The sequence below is a fragment of the Rhipicephalus microplus genome, chromosome 1 (assembly GCF_043290135.1).
Source record: "Rhipicephalus microplus isolate Deutch F79 chromosome 1, USDA_Rmic, whole genome shotgun sequence".
Classification (NCBI taxonomy): domain Eukaryota; kingdom Metazoa; phylum Arthropoda; class Arachnida; order Ixodida; family Ixodidae; genus Rhipicephalus; species Rhipicephalus microplus.
In genome coordinates, this window is record NC_134700.1 from 276,381,213 (window position 1) to 276,394,198 (window position 12,986).

Sequence of the window (12,986 nt, forward strand, 5' to 3'; positions counted from 1 at the left end):
TCAATATAGAGGTCCGATTGCCGGCTTTGAAGGAAAAGTTAAGAGGAAGCATCGCGCAATGGAAAGAAAGAAAGAAAGAAAGAAAGAAAGAAAGAAAGAAAGAAAGAAAGAAAGAAAGAAAGAAAGAAAGAAAGAAAGAAAGAAAGAAAGAAAGAAAGATGCCCCGCCGCGGTGGTCTAGTGGATAAGGTACTCGGCTGCTGACCTGCAGGTTGCGGGATCGGATCCTGGCTGCGGCGGCTGCATTTCCGATGGAGGCGAAAATGTTGTAGGCCCGTGTGCCCAGATTTCGGTGCACGTTAAATAATTCCATGTGGTCGAAATTTCAGGAGCCCTCCACTACGGCGTCTCTCATAATCATATGGCGGTTTTGGGACGTGAAACCCCATATATCAAGAAAGAAAGAAAGAAAGAAAGAAAGAAAGAAAGAAAGAAAGAAAGAAGGAAAGAAAGAAAGAAAGAAAGAAAGAAAGAAAGAAAGAAAGAAAGAAAGAAAGAAGCCCCGCCGCGGTGGTCTAGTGGCTAAGGTACTCGGCTGCTGACCCGCAGGTCGCGGGATCGGATCCTGGCTGCGGCGGCTGCATTTCCGATGGAGGCGAAAATGTTGTAGGCCCGTGTGCCCAGATTTCGGTGCACGTTAAAGAACCCCAGGTGGTCGACATTTCAGGAGCCCTCCACTACGGCGTCTCTCATAATCATATGGCGGTTTTGGGACGTGAAACCCCATATATCAAGAAAGAAAGAAAGAAAGAAAGAAAGAAAGAAAGAAAGAAAGAAAGAAAGAAAGAAAGAAAGAAAGAAAGAAAGAAAGAAAGAAAGAAAGAAGCCCCGCCGCGGTGGTCTAGTGGCTAAGGTACTCGGCTGCTGACCCGCAGGTCGCGGGATCGGATCCTGGCTGCGGCGGCTGCATTTCCGATGGAGGCGAAAATGTTGTAGGCCCGTGTGCCCAGATTTCGGTGCACGTTAAATAATTCCATGTGGTCGAAATTTCAGGAGCCCTCCACTACGGCGTCTCTCATAATCATATGGCGGTTTTGGGACGTGAAACCCCATATATCAAGAAAGAAAGAAAGAAAGAAAGAAAGAAAGAAAGAAAGAAAGAAAGAAAGAAAGAAAGAAAGAAAGAAAGAAAGAAAGAAAGAAGCCCCGCCGCGGTGGTCTAGTGGCTAAGGTACTCGGCTGCTGACCCGCAGGTCGCGGGATCGGATCCTGGCTGCGGCGGCTGCATTTCCGATGGAGGCGAAAATGTTGTAGGCCCGTGTGCCCAGATTTCGGTGCACGTTGAAGAACCCCGAGGTGGTCGAAATTTCAGGAGCCCTCCACTACGGCGTCTCTCATAGTCATATTGTGGTTTTGGGACGTCAAACCCCACAAGAAAGAAAGAAAGAAAGAAAGAAAGAAAGAAAGAAAGAAAGAAAGAAAGAAAGAAAGAAAGAAAGAAAGAAAGAAAGAAAGAAAGAAAGAAAGAAAGAAAGAAAGAAGTCGGGCACGCACACGTCAAGCTTTGCTTGCAGCCATTTTCACGAACAAAGCCTATAGGCGTTGTTCGTGAGTGTTTTCACTCCTCAAATTTGCTCTCTATTTTCGCGCATCTCGATCGTGACTATAGTTCTTCGCACAAGCGAAAGTCGTGCGAACTTTTCAGCCTCCGCCTCCATTAAACCGCGTCGTAATTGAGCGCTTTGAAAGAAGCCGCGTTCACCACGATCGTGCTCGGTTCCCAGGCCACGGGCACTTCATTTTCAGCTGCCGCGCGCCGCGTTCCAACCGCGGTTCTCTCGTGACCGCAGGTGTGAACGGTAGAGGGAAAAGGGGGCAGCTCTCATTTGCTACTCCCCCATCCACACAGCCTCCACCAGCTCCACCCTGCGGCGGCGTCTTCTAAGGTCACGTGACCACTGGACGAGAGCGTATACCGTGCCATGCTCGACGGACCAGTGGGGCGGAAAACACCAGTGTTTTGACCGCGGACAAAGATAAGCTAACGCCCCGTGTAAATAAACTCGCACCAGTGCCAACAACCTTTATAGATAGATACACACGAAGCTGGTCGAACTCGGCTCCACTGACCCTGCGTTGGCAAACAGTAGTCAAGGCCAACACGAGCAATGGTTAATATGTCGTGACATCCGTTTTGCAGCATGGCTTGGATAAGCCTTTATTGCATATAGCCGACACCATGTACCGAACAATTTCGTCCTCGCTCTCAAGAGAGCCGAGACGAAATCAATACTTCGTTATAAGTGTCATTTATTTGTATGGAGATGGAGCGGGGTACTCGACTGTATATAGAACATGTACGGCAAACATATAGAACATGTACGGCAAGCAAGTACGAAAACGAACATGTACGACTGTATAGAACATGTACGGCAAACGTGCATTTTAGCCGCCGTGGTTTTGTTCAAACGAGTACACACGTGTAACCGTATAGTCATGAGGTTTTCCGCGCAGTTTCATTAGGCCGATACGCTCATTACATCATTGTTCCCACAGCTTTTGAGTTGGCGATGTACTTTCCGGGAACAACGCTCCGTGTTCACGGCTGAACTGGTACGTTTGTGCGTAGCTGCAAGCAGTTCAGAATACGGGACATTTTTGCGAGAAGCATTAGCGCATGCGCTATCGGTTCCCGCTCACTAATGACCACAAATAGGCGTCCGTAAATGCAGTACGCAGCGCGTTGCCCGCGCCTTTGTATCTCGTATAACAGTCTCACGAATTAGATTCACGCTAATGAACGTTCATTCAGGTTGCAGCTGCATGTAGCTCGCTACATGTATATTCGTGAGCCATTCACGGCAGCCTGCACTTTATGACATGCATTCTCGTATGGAAGTGGTTGTGTGTCTGCAGTTTTCTTTTCATCGCGACGGTAGAGTTCGTTTCGCAGCACGTTCTCGTAGTTCCGTTTTCCATATCGCTGTAAAAGAACGTCCGCCTTTCCTTGAAGCAAATGAGTAATCTTATCACGCTAGATTATACCTACATATATAGCACGCTCATGAGTAATATGACGCCACTTCGTCTTGAGGCATATGTTAAAAAATGGCGATCATGTATGGGATCAGGCCAATTAAACAACAAATACATAAAGTTGTACGATGAAGTTATTTCCAGAATACTAACAAAGCCCCCAATATGCGCGCACAGGTTCTGTAACAACAATAATAGGCAAATAACCAGAGGCCCGGCGACGCTTTATGAAGATAAACCTTGAAGAAGAGGGAATACGGTGCAGTGCAGTAACAGGCTTGTAGCTAATTATTTTAATTAGGGTTATGCTCAGCAAACCAACACGCTTTATATTATTGAATCAAGTGTACAGCAATGAACCAGCTGTCCTCATGTGCCATAGGTAATACTGACTAAAAATGCCCTATATTTACAAGTTCACGTGCGATGACATTAACCCACGACTGAAATGTTGGACACTGGGTGAGCAGTCCAAAAAAGAAAGAAAAAAGGCGATTGTAAATGAATTAATGCACAAGTTAAGAACTTTTCGAGCTGACAAAACACATTGACATCAAATGCAGGGTATATGTGTCTCTTTTCTTTCTCAGTTTTATATCCTAACAATCAAGTGGAAAGAGACGGCCATCGCTGAGAAATGGCGTCAACAACTGCATGCTTCACTTATCATTTATTTCAATAAAAAAAGGTGGGAGTATTTTCTGGCCGAAACAGACACCATGGTAGCAATTACATTCGGTAACGATACATTCGTTCTGTAAACCTCGGGAAGGCTCGCACTCGCGTAGCAGTAAACAAATAACTCCGCGGGAAGCCAAACGACTCGGTATACAAGTCAAATAGGAACCGGTACAAATAAACCGGTACACACCATGGACAACGCCTCAGCATATCTTTCAGTGTTGCTTAGAATTAATAATACAGCGCGGCAAGTGCATACCTGAAGAAAGACGCGACACACGAGCGACTTCTGCACACGTCCTTGCTGTCGTCTGCTCTCTTTCCCCTCTCGCCTCGTCTATTCGAAATTTGTGACGTATACGTGAGCGTGTGTCCTAAGAACGCGACACGTCGACGCCTTCGCATTCCTCCTCCGCGACAAAGAGAAAAGGAGGGCGGCTTGCTATCGATCCAGTTCGACTCGCCGCTAAATCGGTGCAGCGTTACCGAAGCCACGGCTGTCATAACGACTTAACTGAGCCCTCAGCCGCTACTGCACACTATATATAGACTGCACGACAACTGCCGCATCAGGACACCGGAGCTTGCACTTATACACGAGTTGCACTTCGACTTGCACGTGTGAATTTATTTTAGCTACCTGAACTATAATAATAATAATAATAATAATAATAATAATAATAATAATAATAATAATAATAATAATAATAATAATAATAATAATAATAATAATAATAATAATATCCGTGGCTTTACGTCTGTTACACCACTTACATCACTGTTATATCAATCACTGTTATACATCACATAAACTTATATCAATCATACTTATATATACATACACTTAGATCAATCACTGTTATACATTAACTGTTATATCAATCTTAGACCACAGGTACAGCCAGAATTTTTCGAAGACGATAGTGCTAGCACAGAAATTTCGATCTGTCTGTCTGTCTCTTTTCAGCGACCCGGTCAAAGTTTAAGCACTTGCTGAACGCCCTACAAACTTGAACTGGTAGCTGCGTTCATACTTGTGAACATAGTCGATGAAACAGCAAATATAACGCATAGCTGAGGTGCATCATCAATACGTAAGTATTACGCGGCGTGTTCCGTTACTATGAAATATATACGTCATTGTAAAGACCCCAGTTTTTCTAAGGTTGCGCTGAAAATGCGGCGCTATGCACGGAAGAGGACCAACAAAAGACTGCCGTCTTCCGGTGACATTTTCAACGCTGCACGCAAAAACCTGTCCATCTTTTTTTAATCACCCGTTATTTATAATGGTGCGTGCGTGTGTATGTGTTCCTGTACACACTTTACCAAGACATGCAAAATTGGAAATATAGAAGCAAAAAGGCAAACATGCCCCCCCCCCCCCCCTCCTTCCTCCTTATCGACAACGCCAATATTAGGCCAACACTTCATGACGTTTCATGAAAATTCATACGACGGTCAGAAACTATACTCGCAATCGTCTAATTTGCCCCATGTCCCCATTTCATGGCATGTAATATCAAAGTGTCAATACATAACACATGTACAAACAAAATAGAGAACGTGTCGAAGGAAATCAGCGAGCCTGATTGGCTGGCGCATCAACACAAAACCTCATTCGATGTTGGGCAGCAGTTCATTTGTGACCGCGCTCTTTTAAGCCATCATGCATTGTATTACCACGTCAACGCCGCTCGTATTCTAGCCTTCAATATAGCTGTTCGTTGCCCGATACGGAGTCAATACTGGCCTGTACAAAACCAACGTAATCTGACTTGCAAAGTGGCATACGCGCTGCAAATCGCACTCCTTACGTATTGCAGTGCATGACGACGGTAACAAGACTACGCTGGTTTTGTACATGCCAGCATTGACTCCATTGCGATAATATTTCGGCCGCCAGGTCGTTTCACCAGCACTGACTCCATGGTGATTCTGTTTAGGCCCCAGGCCGTTTCACCCAGCAGTCTTTCATATGCTCGGACAATGGGATCCTATGAGGTGCTCCCTGGCCCCTCCATCGTTTCACCTGTAGCGTGCGCCAACGGTGATGTATGTACACTTTTAGCGGAGCGAAAGGGTTTCATACAGGACGCGACGGCGCCATCACAGTTCACTGCTCTTCGCTTCCACGCGTGTTATTATTTTTCCCTCGAGGAGAACAGCAGCTACCACGGCGTGGCCGTCGACGCGCTGCGCACGTGTCCTATACTTATACTTGTCATTTATGTCTACCCACGGGAACGAGTTTCTCGCTGTCCGTCAAACAGATGATTGCACTACGGGCGTCCTCGGCGGTTGGTTGTGCAACTGCACACAACTACATGCGCCTGAAGTTAGCTCGTATTGTTGATGCGCAGCCGAAAATAGGAAATTCCTATGTCGGAACGAACAACAAAGAAACGCGACATCTGCGCGGTGCAATAAAAGAGCTTCCTTAATTAAGTCCCACCGCGGTGGTCTATAGTGGCTAAGGTATACTCGGCTGCTGACCCGCAGGTCGCGGGATCGAGTCCCGGCTGCGGCTGCTGTATTTTCGATGGAGGCAAAAGTGCTGTAGGCCAATGTACTCAGAAGTGTGGCAGCTCGGGTGGGACATGACGAGTTATAGCGCGAGAACAGAACGACGACAAAGAGACAAGAAGGACACGAAGGACACGAGCGCTCATGTGCTTCGTGTCCTTCTTGTCTCTTTGTCGTCGTTCTGTTCTCGCGCTATGACTATACCCGTTAATCAAGTTCGGGTGCACGTTAAAGAACTCCAGGTGGTCGAAATTCCCGGAGCCCTCCACTATACGGCGTCTCTCACAATCATATGGTGGTTTTGGGACGTTAAGCCCGGCATATCATCAGCAGCTTCCTCACTTAAACCTTCGCAACAAAGCTACGCGATGATGATGCTGGCTGCCACAAACTAAATCATTTTTTTTTCGTTTAACGCCACATTGACGTGGTTCACCTGTAGAAACAACCCTTTCTTACCTTTAAGCGTATGAAACAATTACGACTTCGTTTTCTAGTGCTTGATGACCTTTGACAGCTTCGGTATATCTCTCGAAAGAGTATATAGGTTGGATACAATTCCCTTTCAAGTGCCACTTGTCCCATGACCTGGCGAGGTGGGGGATCGTGAGGGGTGTTACCCCCCCTCCTCCTGAAAACTTTTCTGGCTACATTCCATGGTAATCAGTGTGATACTTCTTTGCCATTGATATATACGTTTATGCTATTATTACATAGCATGTCAGATAATGTTGAATCAAGCTTCCTGCACAATTTAAAACGGCAATAGAATTTCTTCTTGCTCCCGCCACCTAATGAAGCTGCGCATACGTAATCCCATAATCAAGATGAAAGAAAACAATGATCTGTGCATCTTAACTGGGCACAAGTTCAATTATTTAGGCACCACAGCCCGTGAAAGATAGGGCAGGAGTGCCTGTGCAATAATTCCGATATGCAGCGTCACGAACACAAAATTGGAAAAACGCAAAGGAACCCTCAGAAACAAGCAAAAACTTAGAAAAAAATGAAATTCAAATGTGTAATGCCATGTTTTCGTGCGGTATTTTTTAAGCGTTAGTGCGTGGTTAGAATGATTTGATGTTTGAGGCATGGTGGCTATAGTTGAGGTCAGGCAAGCAGGCAATAATAGATGGTGATCTGAGAGGTGACAGAGTTCTTCTGATGATTAGACAATACATATATATGAAGAGAAATGCAGGGAGGTTAGCCTGGTATTATTTGTTAGCTTGCAGTGCGATGGGAAATTGGGATGGAAAATAGGGCGCCTGTTAGTCAGAACTGTAGGCTTTTATTAGAAAGAGCAGTCGTCGGTAACATCTTGGCCGACGTGAAGGTAAAGAAAATGAAAAGCCTTCGTCATGACCGACTCGAAACTTTGTTCGTTATACGGTTGATAGGAAAACGAGTCAAACTTTCACCTTTTAAAACATTGTATATACGAATACTGTAGAAATGTCGTTACTAAATTTTAATCATTTGATTATTGAAAAACTCGATTTTTTTTTCTCCCTTCAACACCAGGGTGTACATATTCACCCCACGTTTCGTTTCTATCTGAAATTGCTTTCTAGGTATTCGGTTTCCGCGGAGGAAACACATTTATTGCACGCAACCAACAGCGGTCTCTGAACGCAACCGAACAGCCTCCGCGTCGGAGTGGCAGTATTTTACGGTACACTCGCTGACACCGGCTGTCAACGAAGACGATGCCGCGCGCGTCCCTGGGCCCGTCGCCCCTCAACCCCCTCCTCGCTCGACTTCCTCGAGCCTGTGCCGGTCACCGAAGCGCCGCCGGGAAAGCATTCCTTCGACGGCGAAGGGAGGGTAAGGGGAGGGGGGCAAACTCGAGGCTCAAGAAGCGAGCATCGGTGCTCCCTTTCCTCGGCGCTGGCCGAAAGAAGACTCGTTTTGTTGGCCCCGGGCATGTCGCAAAGGTCCCCGAAGAAGCGCGAAACCTCGGCGCCCCTGTTTCTTTTGATCGTCGTTTTCGGGGCGACTTCCCAGTTCCGCCCCGTAATCGTCCCAAACTGCAGAATGCCGGCCAATGTAAAGACGACAGTTTCGGGTCGGCCATATCGGAACTTCGGAAGATCTGCGATCGAGCACGCCTCGGGTAGCAACATGGTCACGTAACGAAACGATTGAGCAAACTTTTTGTGGCCCATTCGTTCGCTAGCGCGACAGTAATCAGAGAGGCGCCTCGGGGAAGCGAGAAAGAGATCAACGAGAAGCGCGCAGATCGTGATGGACGACCAAAACGGCCACGATGATCCCGGAAAAGGGAAACGCGCTGGGCAGGTTGGTTCTGTGGCCCGGTCGGGTCCTTCGGAAAACTGGCTACGCGCCGACCTCGATTTAACGCCTGCACCACTGCGCCGGGCGGACAAGCGAGCCGGCGTTAAGAAAAGGCCAGCGTGTGACCGAGTCTAGCTAGCGGGCAAGGACGACCGCTCTCACTTCAGAACAGCGCTCCGCTGTATATGAGCCGGCACGCGTTACAAGCCAGGTGCCCGGCCGGCTTCAACTGTTTCACATCGCTGCCGCTGCATCAGCGGCGCCACCAGCGACGACGCCAGACGTACGCTCGCGCTTGAACGATGCCGCCGCTGACGCAACCAACAGTATAACGGCGAGGAGCGGCGGGGCGTGCGTTTACATGTTTCTCTTCCAGGTCACGTTCTAGCGCGTTAACGCATGCGCGCTGTGCGAACGCGGAAGCAGCATGCCGCAAGGGCGCACCATGCTGCATGCAGGCCGGTTTTAAAGGCTCCCCGTAAGAACGATACGGATGACCACGGACGTCTTTTTTCAAAGGTGCGAACTGTCGCAGGAGAAATGATACAGCACACGCCGTGAGAACCGGTCAGCTTCTTTCAAAGTGTCATCGAGCATTAAAAACGTACACCGAAATGTTTGTAAGCGAATCGCCAGAAATCGTCACTAACGAAAGTACCCTACGATCATCGCAGCGAAAGGAATTCACCGGCGATGCCTTCCGAAAGTTTGTAAAAGCAGTGAACGCGAAACTTTCTCGAGTCGCGTGCAACTTTGGTTCCGCTCCGAGTAAGCGCGCTTCAGACGATGCGATTGCGAGACACGACACAGTTGGTGTTCGGTACACTTACCGTAAGCCAGCACGACGCATTTCAACAGAAGACAGAGCAGCAACCCGCACAGCGAACTCGCAAACAGATTCGCCGCTCCTCTTGCAGTACTGCCGGGCGCTGCCATCTTGGATTCTTGCCGCTGAGCAGACGACACGTCCCGATGCAACACACCCGGAGCGGCGTCGCTTGCACGGTGTGCACCACAAGGTTTCAACCGTCGACTCTATCTCGCAGACAACATGCACATAGCACTCGTCGTCGTTGAACGCACACACGCGGCGAGAAACCTTCGTGCCGATGCGACTCGCCCGAATGACACTCGCGAAGTGAGCCTCCACGATGCACGCACGCCAGACTTGACGGCCTCCGTCTACGACCGGTCTGATGAGCGAGCGCAGCGAGCCTTGCGAGGCCGACAAGATAGCAGACGACGCGGAGGCGCCACAAGCGCTCACTCTCGCGGGCAAACTTTTCGAGGGGGCCCGCTAGAGCTTACCGCTCTCCGCTCTCCGATTGGCCGCAGCTTCTGAAACATGCTCTCCGATTGGTTCGCGTCGAGCGCGCAGGGAACGTGGGGTCATTAGGGCCCCCTAATTGTGCCTATTATCTTTTCGTTTCTTTTCCGGTCGCTGAGTGCCGGCAGCTGCCGCGCGGCTCCGCGTGATGGCGCTTTATCAATGGTCGCTCGCCGAGTGCTTCTGCGGGCAGGACCGACGCCGATTCTTAAGCCGCTGCGTGCGAGCTGCTCCAAAGAAAGAGAAACTGAAAGAAAGCAAACAATAGCAGCAGTCACGTTGTGTAGCCCTCGTTCTGTCTTGCTTTGAGCACGGTGGTTTCTCGTTCTCCGACGGCGGTCCTTCGACCTTCTCCGCCGATGGGTTGTTGCGTGCTTTCTCTACCTTCCAAATGTTCTCGGTCCGTCGAGTATGCGTTTGTATGCGCCTGCATAATGAGTGTTATCAGGGGGGGGTACTTTTCTTCACTCTCCTCCGCGCGTGAGGAGCCGATTTCTTCGGCGGTCCGAGTGCTGCAACAACTACATGTGTGCGTGCGTGCGTTAGCGGCGTTATTTCACTTTTCGGCAAGTGTCGGTTTCGGATCCGGATTTGCGGTCGCTGGGGCGATGAAAGGAGAAGGCGGCGACTGCATCAGGCTCAGCTATACTTTAGCATTTCCTTTGTCGTCGTCGTGGTCCCGGTCTCACTGCGGTCTCTACTTACTAATCACAGTCGCACACACACACACACACACTCTTTCTCCTTTGGAACGTTCGTTGCAGTTGGTTATTTGCACTCTGGGACCCGCCCCGCGAAATTTCAGTTTTCCCACCGGAACGGAGAGGATAGAGAGGTAGAGAGAGAGGGAGGTATTCGCGGTGCGGGACGTGTCATTTGGGGCGCAGGATCACTGCTCCGAAAACGAGCGGCGGCGGAAGAAGAGGAGGAGGAGCGAGACGGCCATTGTCTGCGCCGCGACGCAAAGCGTGCTGCATCTATCGTCCCGAGACCCATCTACGAGGAATGCGGGCTTCTCCACAACAACGCCGGCGGCGCTCGGTCGCCTGCATCACTTATCTCTTCGCACGGAGCGCTCTGCCTTTCTCCCAGGACGTTGGGACGGAGGAGGATCGAAATCACGACTAGGGGAGGTGCCCCTGCGAGCCAACGACACCGAGCTAGCGCGTCGCGCTCGGTGCGCGGGCGTAACCGCGAAACAACATTAGCGGTGCTCCCCCTTTCCTCAGCACATCCTGCGGCAGCCTTGAACTTGCGCCGGCGTTGCATTATTAGGCATGGTCGCCGTGAAGAGACACGTACGAATTTCTCCCCCTTCGGCAGATGGCATCGTTATGACGACTGCCTTTCTTTTCGAGAAAGTCATTTGCAGCACCTCTATGTAGCGCGTGGGCCACATCCAAGGGAGGCACCTGCGTAGGCAGCGGTGTGTTTTCGGGGCGGAATAATAGAGCAGACGACCGCCGGCCGGCTCCCGGTCGTATTCGTGGAACCGGAATGAATGCATCGCGAGAGCTGTGGTTATCTATCGCCTTTCCCTGCGCGTCGTTGTCCCGCGAACGGCACTGTCTCCGAGTGCGAATATCGAACACTCGTATTATGGGGCTCGATTTGCGGCGGGTCCGGGAATGAATGTCATTCGACAGGAATGCGTTGGTGGCCATTGTCTCTCGCTTTCGACTCCGTGGGTCACTCAGTGGAACTCGAGAGAACCGGATGTTCTTTCATCGTCCAGTGCCGTTACGCACACAAACGAGCAGTTGTGCCGAACAAGCAGAAGAAACAGTTCTGCTGATCTTTCATGCCTCTTACACTGGCCGTGCATTTTCCTGGCAAACTCATATCTATATTGATTGACTGATTGATTGATTGATTGATTGATCGCGCCATGAAATTTCAAATGTGTGCGCCGATCGTAAAACCTGCACTTGATGACACAACGTGAACGCATTGGTAACAGTTTGTTCGGGTCAGAGAAAAATAAGTGAGGATGCTTGTTTGCTGACACTTTCGCATTTAAGGGCACAATGTTTCTCTCTCTCTCTCTCTCTCTCTCTCTCTCTCTCTCTCTCTCTCTCTCTCTCTCTCTCTCTCTCTATCTATCTATCTATCTATCTATCTATCTATCTATCTATCTCTCTCTCTCTCTCTTTCATTTAATTCTTGAGTGCACGCATGTCACCGCTCATTCACTTATATCTATCAACAAGTAGATGAATGGGTGGGTCTTGGAGGCCTGACTGAGACACGAAAGATCAAGTATATAGCACCAAAAGGCCGCTGCTTTTCAAAGTGTTGCATGCAGCGCAGACTCGCGCGTTGATTAAAATAAGAATTCTCCGCTTTCACGTGTTTAAAACACGATGTCAGTGAGGGTGCACGTTGCAGTGGAGTAGGTTGGACATTAGTTTCTTTACGTTTAGGTAGATATAAAAACAAGTTTCTTTGCATTTCAGCCCTTCACCGCAATTTAAACGCGGATGCCATGGCCGGGAATAAAATGAAGGAATTATGGAAATGAGGGAGGTAGAAAGGAAAGAAGAACAACAAGAGAGAAAGCAGAGAGGTTAACCAGGCACATGTCCAGTTTGCTACCCTACGCTGGGAGAAGGGGAGCTTAAAGTGAGAGAGAGGGGGGAAAGAGAAGATTGGATTGAATAAACTTTTATTTGGGAAAGAAAAGAGAAAGAGACAAAACAAATTGTCAGTCATTGGGCTGATGCGTATGCAGCGGTGGCACTACACGAAAGTTAACATTCTCATAGGCCGCTCGTTCCACCGGGAATCAAGCTCGCAATTAAGCGTGCTTAGCAGCGCTACACGTGTAAGCTACTTCGGCGGATGGCTCGCTCATATGTAAGCATGCACTAGCTTTGTGTGGACGCACAAGGTATTCGAGTGCCATGCTGCTGTCTTCTGTCATTGTTTCTGTCCTTTATGTTGTTTTCTTTTTTTTGTATGTGTAAGGTGAAGGTGTTATAAGGTGCTGGGAGTGCGAAAAATGGACGAAGGACAAGAGAGAGGACACAGACACGCGCTGAACTCCAATATATATTGTGCAATCAAGTGCCAACTATAGCACAAACCCTCACGCTTATAAGGGAGGGTGGGGTGAAACAACTGCTCGGGTTTCACGCCCCAGTGGGAGGGTGTGGGCTTCGCCAGAGCTGGGTATCAAG

The 12,986-nt window shown here is 49.0% G+C and overlaps 1 protein-coding gene across 1 annotated transcript in view; it reads right to left on the reverse strand.

Moving 5' to 3' along the window:
* LOC119188220 (uncharacterized) overlaps window positions 1-9,718 on the reverse strand; it is a 33,402-nt gene extending 23,684 nt beyond the window's left edge. The window contains exon 1 of the mRNA XM_037436154.2: window positions 9,311-9,718. Coding sequence (XP_037292051.2) covers window positions 9,311-9,416 — 106 coding nt within the window. The 5' untranslated portion in view covers window positions 9,417-9,718. The remainder of the gene's footprint in view (window positions 1-9,310) is intronic.
* Between the last annotated feature and the right edge of the window lie 3,268 nt (window positions 9,719-12,986).